Source organism: Malus domestica, chromosome 17 (genome assembly GCF_042453785.1).
Source record: "Malus domestica chromosome 17, GDT2T_hap1".
NCBI lineage: Eukaryota > Viridiplantae > Streptophyta > Magnoliopsida > Rosales > Rosaceae > Malus > Malus domestica.
In genome coordinates, this window is record NC_091677.1 from 13,032,225 (window position 1) to 13,043,165 (window position 10,941).

The 10,941-nt window shown below is 36.0% G+C and overlaps 1 protein-coding gene across 3 annotated transcripts; it reads left to right on the forward strand.

The window, feature by feature from the left end:
* The first annotated feature begins 917 nt into the window (after nt 1–917).
* Nucleotides 918–10,076, forward strand: LOC103405195 (serine/threonine-protein phosphatase 5-like). 3 transcript variants are annotated; one of them, XM_017324286.3, is made up of 14 exons: nt 923–1,221; nt 2,317–2,407; nt 3,749–3,918; nt 3,992–4,063; nt 4,783–4,933; nt 6,398–6,592; nt 7,538–7,646; nt 7,742–7,859; nt 8,175–8,322; nt 8,593–8,841; nt 9,006–9,131; nt 9,228–9,328; nt 9,464–9,538; nt 9,655–10,076. In XM_017324286.3, exons 2-14 carry the CDS (start codon nt 2,329–2,331, stop codon nt 9,712–9,714), a joined length of 1,653 nt encoding a protein of 550 aa, XP_017179775.3. In that variant the 5' UTR covers nt 923–1,221; nt 2,317–2,328; the 3' UTR covers nt 9,715–10,076. The 3 variants fall into 3 exon arrangements, with proteins under 3 accessions (XP_070673255.1, XP_017179775.3, XP_070673254.1); XM_070817153.1 differs by having other exon boundaries at nt 6,398–6,559; nt 7,517–7,646; XM_070817154.1 differs by lacking the exon at nt 6,398–6,592 and having other exon boundaries at nt 918–1,221.
* Nucleotides 10,077–10,941: the final 865 nt, after the last annotated feature.

The following is a 10,941-nucleotide window of genomic DNA, read 5'->3' on the forward strand; positions in this document are numbered from 1 at the left end:
TTTCTTTCTCTTGCATACTAACCTCACTACTTGCATTCAAACCGCTCATCACTATCACTATGTCGTCTCATCATCTCCCTTTAACACAAAACCCCACAGCCAATTCCAACAACTGGTCGGGTCTCGAAGTTCCGGTTCAAAGGCTTTCTCTTAGGTCACGCATGTTTTTGTTATCCCTTTATGCAATTCCATATTTATTTAACACAACAACAAATGAATTTTCAATTAACTACAGAGCCGCGTGAAAGGTATTACTCAAAATAGATAAATATGTAAACCACTACTACTGTGACAACGCCACCTCTTCCTTCATAAACATCTCTAAGCCTGCAAAAAGCTCACATACTTGGTACCTGAGAAAAGAGGATACCAAGCAAGGCATTTTTGGTGACCTCAGCATTCTTATGATTCATCAATTTCATCAAAAGTTGGAGTGAATAAATTAGAATTGCTTCCAAAAGAGTTTAGCCTTGCAATTGAAAATATATAACTATTGTTGCCAATTTAACAAATTAATACACTCGACTATTGTTATATTCGAATCTCTACACGCTGGGTCAATGTTTTGATGTAAGTTAGAATTTTTACATAAGGTTCGGTGATGTTTACAAATTGGGTCGGAAAATAAAGAAAGATAAATGATTGAGTACCATGCTCATATTGGTTTGGTGATGTTTAGAAATCCTAAGAAATCCACGAGACAAGTTCATACAAATCCATAAAAATCTATAACAGAAATCCATATAAGTCTGTTGATATCCATATAAAATGTAAACTCTATTAAAATTCTTTGAAATCTTACTTAAAAAAAGATTTATTAAAATCTTGTGAAATCCAAAATGACTAAATTGTTTACAACCTGAAATTGCATTTCTAATCAGTAAACTTTGTCTTTTATTTTGAATCACATGAACGAAAGCCTAACAAGACAATTTCTTTTTCTTTTTTTTAAATCACAGAGAAAATAAGCTTCCTAAAATCTCTCTCTCTCTCTCTCTCTCTCCCCCCTCTAGAGCCAGACATACACTGAACTAGACCAAGACCCCCTTTACTCCCCTCTAGACCCAGACATACATAGTTTTGCCTCTGAAGTCTAAACCCTTGTATATCTATCTAAACCCAGAGTCCTATAAAATTAGGGTTTCTCTTTCCCTCCAACTGTCTCTCTCTGGTATCTCTTCTCTCTCTGCCGAGATCTGATACTGTCTGCTGATGCAATAGGTATATACTTTCTTCTATTGGGTTAGTTCCCTGTTTGGTTTCTGAGAAAAATAAAGGATTATTCTTTTGTAAATTTTTCCCGAACTGTTTCTTTTAACTGATGCACTATTTAAATATCTGTTCCGTACGGTTGCTGTTAATGAATTTTACGAATTAGTGGATCATATGTTTGGTTTTTGTTTAATTAGAATTCACATTGGCCGAGCAAAGTTGTTTCAAGGGTCGGTTTGTCTGCTTTCGGGTCCCAATTTTTGTCGAAATTTCGGAGATTGAAAATCTTAGAATTTGAAGCTGTACGTATCATTTTTGGACAACATAGGATTTCATTCAATTTGTGTTGTTGGTGATTTAGAATTTTTTTGCTTCACATGGGTTGTTGGAATTACTAATTAATAATTAAGAAAACATGATAGAATAGGACATTTTCGATTTCTAAGGTTAATGGGTCTGTGTCTTTTGTGACACTTTTGTAAGGTGTTGATAGCGTTAGCATACGCCGAAGTTTTGGAACTTCCAAAGCTGTGTGTCACAGTTGTGAAGCTGTTAATCGCTCTAAAGGAGCTAACTTTTGTCCGTAACTAGTAACTGCAGGAACGGAGGAATCCGTTTTTGCCATGTCCGATGCTAAAAGACAATTGCTTGAATGTCGTTTATGGTATTCCGATGGAAAATGAGATTTTTACACAATTGCAGATGTGACATTTAACATTATGTGGCTGTGAACATTCTATTGGGGAAGAATATAGCTTCCGATTGGTAGAAAATAATCATAATCATTCGATGTATGGCAACGTAGAGTTTAGTCATCGGAGGTACATGTATAATGAATTCTTCTGATTCAGTGCTAAGTTGAACTAGAAAAGTATTAATGGGCATTGAGTATGACTAGCATATTAGTATTCATATTGACGAGTCATTGATGTTTTCTTGAATTGCAATTTAAATTTTTTTTGTCTGTTCGAAGGATAGATGAACTGTTTATTGCCTGATATGTCATCTCAACCTTACTTGAGAGCTGATATTGATTGTAAAGTGAGGATGAGAAATTAATCATGGAATCTGTAATTTGCTAATATTCCACTTTACTTATTGTAGACGACAAAGTTTATGCCCATCATGGAAACTGATAATGCTAATGTTAAGCAAGCTGAAGATGCTAAACTCCTTGCCAATGAAGCATATAAAGGTAATAATCCGTGCTTCTACAATTTGTCATTACCTTTTTTTTCCTTTTAATTTAATTTAATATGTATGGCAATGAAATAAACTATCCTTTTAATTTCTTGGATTTTATGTACGTGTATTTACAACTCAAAATTTAAATAATCAAAATAGATTTGATACAAGTGAGATTTACTTTCGGTGTTGCTAAATAGTAAATCCTAACAAGTGGCCAACATTATACCTCACACACTATTCTAAAAAGCCTAACAAGTGACCACCGCTCCGATTAACCCCTAGTCGTTTGAAAATTAAGAAAGGGCTCCTAGACCTGCATAGGCGCATACCTAGCCTGCCCAGACCCGCCTAAGTCGAGACTTTCACTTAGATAGAAAATAGATAACTTTCGTTTTGCATTTTATTTTCTTTGATAAATTGTAAGAGACTTGTCGGATACTTAGATGAACACACATGATATGCTTGTTCCCCATGTTTTCATTATGTTCCAATGTTTTAAAAGGCTCGCCTCAGGGCGCACCTAGGCGTCCTCTAAGGCTAGGCGTGAAGGTTGCCGCCTCTGTTTTAAGGGAGTGGGCGGAAGGCATCGCCGGAGCCGCCTAGGTGCGCCTCAGGGGCTTTTTTTTTTTTTTATACTCCTAAACCCAAATTTTGGATAGGTTTTAACTGCTTCAGACCTCTTCCTTGTACTATTGTCTCTCTACTTTTTTTTTTCTGATTTTTATATTTTTTATATAATGGATGTGTGTGCTATCTGCGTGCATTGTTATATGTGTGCTCATTGTGCTTTTCATCCTCTATTATATATATATATAATATAATATTTGTATATATATGTGTGTGTATATATATTTATAATATATGTGTACACTCAGTGTATATATTAAAAAATTTAGGTCCCGTGACGCCTAGGCCGGGCTATCCCTCAGACGCCTTGCCCATGCCTCACGCTTTTAATACATTGTTATGTTCTAAAACTTTTATAATCTTATGCCATTCTCATTTTCAATTTATTTATCCCAATGCAATTATGTATTTTTAAGTATAAGCAGACTTTTATTTATACGATATATAATAAATTTACTTAAATCCACCTAGCCCGACCTAGTTACCGCTAAGCCCCAATCTGCCGCCTGACTAGTGCCTAGCATCTTTTAGAATCTTGAGCTCACACAAGTGCACTGAATTGAATGAATTCATACGAGACATTGACTTTATCTATTTGTTTCCTCACAATTGGCGAGAATGCTGCAGTCCTCGCATAGAGATTAATTTTGATTTGTTTGTACTTGTAGTGTGTTTATTTTGGGGTATGATCAGTGTGCTCATATTTTCTCTATGATATCAGCTCATAAGTTTGCTCAAGCTATTGATCTGTATACACAAGCGATTGAATTAAACAGTCAGAATGCTGTATACTGGGCCAATCGTTCAATTGCCCACCTTAAACTGGAGGAATATGGTAGCGCCATACAAGATGCTTCCAAGGCTATTGAAGTTGATCCCAAATATTCAAAGGCATGTTTTATCCCCTAGGTTTTATGCATTTAGACATGTGTGATTGTGTTCTGATGGTTTTCTGTTGTTGCAGGGATACTACAGGCGAGGTGCAGCTTATCTTGCTATGGGGAAATTTAAAGAAGCATTAAAAGATTTTCAGCAGGTACATTCTCCAGCACTTTTCTTCTTGAAAATTCTGACAAAAATTAAATTTCAATACCTACTATCAGATTCATATTAAACTGCAAGAAGGTGAAATATCTTTATTGAGACCAGTACATTTAAAATATCTATATTGATAGGAGGATTTTAAACAATCTATTCATCATGTGAAAATGGTTATCTGCCTAGTTGGTTGTTTTTTACCATATACATCTGATAGTGTTTTCATTAAAGATAAATCTAAATTTCTGGAGAGTCAAAGCCTGCACATTCTGAAGGTCGTAATTCTTCGTCATTTTATCACTATAAAGTTGCATTTTAAATGTCTGTGAAAGTTTTAGAACACAATCTTTGTCCTTATTCATTGTGGCTCACATCTCTAATATGCACATTTACTGGAGCAATGCTAAACTGTAGATGGTTATGGTTTGTGCAATTGGAACCCTTACTGAAACATGGTACGTCCCCCATATCTGAACATGGAGCGGCTGGGGTAGCCTATCAAATTTCATAAGCTCCTTAATCAGAATTTTCAATGTGATAAGACAAGCTTAGGTCTAGTGTAAGAAAAGAAAAATCAAAGTGTGCAAAGATTTTTATGTAATGCCATCGTCTTTCCTTTGAGAAGAAGGATGCCTTTGAAAACGGGCACCAAATTTTCTTTTGGTAACGTTCTCTAAGAGGCTGCATTGTTTGAATTTTTCCCTTGATCTAAAATAGGTCAAAAGAATCTGTCCAAATGATCCTGATGCTACCAAGAAATTGAAGGAATGTGAGAAAGCAGTGATGAAACTTAAATTTGCTGAAGCAATATCTGTACCGGAGGCTGAAAGGCGTCCTGTAGCTGATTCTATTAATTATCATTCTATAGGTATTAGTGTTGTTGCTTTTATGCTGTCCTATTTATTGTTATGTTTGTCCGAGTTTTTCCACCTTCTTCTGCTTATCTTATATAGATTTTATTTCTGTATTTGTCTTTTTACGTTTCAATTTTTTGCAGAATTTCATCATTGTATGCTTCAAGCAATGGTTTTATTATTGTTAGAGTTGCTTGTATATGCTTCTGAATGTTGATATATATGTTCAAGGCATTGTGTGGATCTTATTCTTTGAAATGTGCTCAAGTGCATGCTATTTCAAAAAGAGTGAATGCGATAACAGGCCGATGCATCCCCTGTTTTGTTCTAATCTTTTTAGTGGAATTGGTTTCTTATTAAAGAAAATATAGTAGTTCGATTTAAAATTTTCTCTTTTAGGTTTGAAGTTTTGTTAACTGCAAGATTTGCTCTCGCCAACACTAGTGTCTGTTTTCTTTTCTTGGAAATGTATGATGGTACCTGATTTATTTCATGGTTCTGTTACTATTTACCCGATTCAGTTTCATTTCTTTGTAAAATCCTAAACTTTGTTACCAATCCCTCTTTGTATCAGTTTTACTTGAGCCATTATATAGTGCACTAATACCATAATACTGACTTTTTTGTCTGAACTCCCAAGGGATATTTAAGAATTTCAAGGCTCAAATTTTCACCAACACTTGTAATTATGAAAGATAGTTTTTAGATTTGTCATTTATTGATTCTGAATTAAACAGGTTTACAGCTCTTAAAGCAGCTTCCATGTTTGATAAGTTTGAGTGTATTTCTAAGATTCGTTAGTGTTGGTTGCCTTGGTAGTGGATGTTATTAGGTTAAGATAAGAGAGCTGCAGAAGTGAGCATGTTGACCATGTAATGTACCAAAACTATAATCATGGCAGTAGGGATGGAACTGGTGGTGTTTGGGTAGTATTTGTACAGGCGATTTTGTCAGTGCTATGGTTCAGAGGGTCCATTATTACCTAGAAGTTCCTCTTTTTTTATTTTTCATTTTTATTGAACAAGTGATCATTTGCACATTCAAATTTCATTAAATGGGGCGTTTAGTAGGGATATTTTGGATGAATGAGTTTTCATTGGGTTGAGTTTGATATGGAAGGATCCTCTCATATCGGGTTCTCACCTGTCTCTCATGTCGGTTACGCTTCATGGATTTTTTGGGACTACATAGTTGTCCAAATTGTTTTTACAGATGGATGAACTGTACACAAAAGTTAACGCCGTATAATATACGCATTAGTTGAATCTGTTTCTGTTGGTGTCGGGGTAGGATCCTTTTTCTTGTCTCGGTTGCTCGTTAGTAAGGAATATCCTCAGTTTTGTTAGCACCAAATAAGCTTGATCAGCATTAAGTAACTGATTATCATTTCATTTCAAAATTCTATTAATGTGAACTAGACTAAATAGTGTCTGTTAATAGCATTAATTGTAGTATTCTTATATATTGTATCATTATAGGAATGGCCCCCAGTATGTCACCAGACTACTACATAGCAGCAATTGGACTAGGAGTTGTGGCAGCATTGGTTATGTTCAGAGCAGAAGTGACTGCAGTTCTGACTGCAGTTGTGGCCACAATAGTGGTGGTGATCATGGTGGCCCTAGGGGCACGTTGGTGGCGTGGCTTTCATGGAAGTCGAGTAAATAACCTAGGTTTGAGTTCACAATCAATGAAGCATAAGATAATAGTCAAAGTCACTCTCATAACTTCTAATAGTTGGAAAGTTCTGTTAGGTTCTAGGAGATGTATTACAAACTAATATATTCATTCACTCACTGCTAATGCATTCTTGATCCTACCATTTAGATGGCATACTTCCTTGAGAATGGATTTTCAGTCAAATGCATGGTCTTAATGGAGTTAAAAAGAGTTGAACGTGGATGATATTTACTCTAGCTAACCCAAGTGGGTAGATCTAGGCCTTATATATATATATATATTTTTTTTTTTTTCTAGATCAACTTTCTTAGAGTCGGGATTGAACTTTGTTTGCTTGTTCTAAAGTCTATGTTGCTCTGGATCTAAAGTTGGTCACAGAAAATTGGAACAAAAAAACCAAGTTTGCAACGCTAAGAAAATAATCAAACCAGGAAGCTTAAAGTATTCATCGAATAAGAATTCTCGTGAGCGGATATATCTTTCTTTTGTTTGTGTTTATTTGTGTGCCTGCATTATCTAGCTTCATTTGGTAAGCAACTTTGATTTTCTGGACTCATTTCAAATGTGGCATATTATTTGTTACAGCCACACGTGTCGTAAAAGTTATCACTTATTGCAATGCAATGGAGTTGCTAATTTCTTTTTTGGATATTGATGACTGATTCAGCATCCATCCTTTTGACATGTACAATCGGGTAGAAAATAGTATGTTCCATATTTTTAACATTTGATGCCTTGGTGAAGGTCATGCATGTACCCACATAAAAGTAGTGCCCTTGAATTTTATAGATTATATAAGTGGAGGGACTCTCTTATGGCCAAACCCTCACTCTCAAACTAATGATATAATAAGGTCCTATTTACGTTTACATTGGGTAAAGCTTATTTACGTGCTTTAGCACTCGAGCTAATGAAAGTGATATCTGTTTCAACTTTAGATGTGGAGACACAATATGCTGGTGCAAGGATAGAAGGAGACGTTGTTACTTTGGATTTTGTGAAGAAAATGATGGAGGATTTCAAGAATCAGAAGAATTTACACCAACGGTATGTATGGGAAATTACAGTACTCACTGTCATGGACCTTGGCAGCAAAATATTGTTGGACACTTTTTTCACTTCACCTGGTATCAATTTTGTAGATATGCGTTCCAAATTGTTTTACAGACGAAAGAAATGTTGCAAGCCATGCCTTCTCTGGTCGATATAAACATTCCTGAGGGCAAACATTTTACTGTTTGTGGTGACGTACATGGTCAGGTAATACATCTCTTCCATATCCATAAGATACTGGATCAAGTGCTTGATTTGACTTTGAACAACATACAACATCTTAGAAAGTTAATTGATAGAGAAATAAAGGGGTATTGACCCGTAAAATGTCAAATACTAGGTGAAACAATAAATATTTCAATTTCATATTGTCTTATGGTTTTTTCTGAAGCCAGCCTAGTCCGACTAAAGTATTATAGCTTCTAGTTTTGGTAGTTTTGGTGGTATTGGTGGTTGTCTACATGATATGTATCTATTAATGTTCTAGGCACTCTCTCATTTGTTTGTTTGTATTGCCTGCAGTTCTATGATCTTCTAAATATTTTTGAGCTTAACGGGCTTCCTTCAGACGAGAATCCATATCTATTCAATGGAGACTTTGTGGACAGGGGATCTTTTTCTTTGGAGGTGATCCTAACGTTGTTTGCATTTAAGTGCATGTCTCCATCAGGTGAATCCTTTTGTTTTCTTGATCTGTTTATAATTTTTTTGTTAGTGTAGTTAGAAATTTTTTTAGGCCTTCCATATCCTTTCTGAAGTCAAGTTGACGCCACTTTTCAATTACTTTTTCGTGAGATATTACTGTGTTGCTCCTCCTTCCAATTTCAATATTATTTTCAACACATTTCTTTTGCTCATTAATCTGACCATGTTCCAACTTCTTTTTTTCTATTGGAAAGAAATATTGTTCTGAATTGGTAACCTGTTGTATGACTTTCAGCTATATATCTCGCAAGAGGAAACCATGAGAGCAAGAGCATGAATAGGATATATGGTTTTGAGGGCGAGGTCCAGTCCAAATTAAGTGAAAAGTTTGTGGAGCTGTTTGCCGAAGTGTTTTGTTGTCTACCGCTGGCTCATGTAATCAATGGGAAGGTTTTTGTAGTCCATGGGGGTCTTTTCAGTGTTGATGGAGTGAAACTCAGCGACATTAGAGCAATTAATCGGTTTTGTGAACCTCCTGAGGAAGGTAATTTATTACATTCCTTCCCTTTATTCTGCTTTTCGGTTACCTCTGTTATTGGCCTTCACCAGGTGAATTCAAAGCTTGAAAAAATGCCAGCACAATTTCACAAACCTTCTGTACGTTAATTAGCCAGCAGATTTTTTATTTGTTTTTCTGGGTTTCATCAGGGTTAATGTGTGAATTGCTGTGGAGTGATCCACAACCTGCACCTGGAAGGGGGCCGAGCAAACGAGGCGTAGGTCTTTCTTTTGGTGGTGATGTGACAAAAAAATTTTTGCAGGAAAACAATTTAGGTAAATTTACAAGTGTTCACAAGTCATTTTACTGAAGTTAGTGGTGTTACTTACCAAAAGATGTACGGGAGGATTTACCTGGCTGTTAATTTACAGATTTAGTTGTGCGATCTCATGAAGTAAAGGACGAGGGTTATGAGATTGAGCATGATGGCAAACTCATCACTGTTTTTTCTGCTCCAAATTACTGTGATCAGGTAACTGAATGATTGCCAGCCGGCTACTCTTCTATCATTAATAAATTCGTCTTGTGAAACTTGTTCTATAAGAAACCTTATTGAAGATTATTTTTGCACATCTGATAATTTTGGTTTATGGTTTGCACGTTGCAGATGGGTAACAAGGGTGCCTTTATCCGTTTCGAATCACCAGATTTGAAGCCTAACATTGTTACTTTCTCAGCAGTGGTCAGTGACTCCGGTCAATTTAACTGCTCCATTTTTTTAAAACACGCGCGCGCACATACTGTACAATAATGTCGTGACTAGTTGCACTAAAAAAATTTCGTTGTATAATATTGCAGCCACATCCTGACGTCAAGCCAATGGCATACGCAAACAACTTCCTCCGAATGTTTCAGTAATTATGTCCAAGTGGAAGTGCCTACACGGTGTGTTTCTTGCAATCTGACAACTCTCCGGTTGAATACAAGTTTGCTTCAGAAGGCTCTACTGGAGAAGGGGTTGGTGCATGTTCCCAAATGCAGTATCTTGTTGTGATTACTTTCCGTAGAGATGGTTTTTTTCCATTTTACCTGTCGTTCTTGTGCTTGTCACCGCTAGGACGATAATATTTCATCCATTTTCTTTGAAATCGTTTGTGTTCTTGTGCTTGCTATCGGAAGCCAGGTTTAGAGACGAAATTCATAACCGTATGAAGAATGACTGCCAGCTAAAGCTCATGGCGTTTTCGCCGTATTCATTTCTATGGATTTTGATGTTTTCATGTTTTTTTGCAATGGGGTTTTGGAGATCCAAAATACCAGCGTAGGTATGTTATTTTTGTTATTTGAATTTGTTGCAACCATATAACTTGTAAATATTTGAATTATACCTGATTTTGACCTGGAAATATATCTCGAGTGCCTGCAGTAAAGTTGTCATCACACAGCCTGGAGAGAGCAATAGCGTCATCCTGCCCGAGCGGAAATACTTGCCTATCCTTGTTTCTCTATCTCTCTCGTCACATAACTTCCTCTCTCGTATGAGATTTAGACGTGAATGTGACTTGTATATACCAGTAATTTCTTTGACATCAAACGATACTTCCAGTTGTGTTGAAATTCACAAATAGTCCATCCAAAAAAAAAAAAAAAAATTAGTCGTAATACTTTATGAGAGATGCGAATTGAAGATGTGATGAAACCCGTTACATGCAGATTATGATTAAATAAGGGTATCAAAGTCGAGTTTCCTAATGGACGTTGGTATGCAATACCTTGCTCAAATCAACGGCTAGTTTAACCGTTTTAGATGAAACTAATGTATTGCAGATTTTGCATCAAATCAAACTACAATAGAACTATGCAAGATACTCGTAACTTAATTGATTAAAAGCATTCACCCATGCAACTAAGGTACCAATTTAAGTTTCCCATCTCCAAATACCATTCGAAAAAAAAGAATGTAACATTATTATAGGGGCATCAAAATTTCCAAATGCCGTTAGAAAAAAGAACGTAACATTATTATAAGGGTGTCAAAATTTTGGGGCCCAATACCAGGCCCAATCAAATCACTTTTTAAGTTGACCAATTGTAATATTGGGCTCGGGTTAGGGGAGTGAAACCCGCCCAAAATCAAGCCCTAGT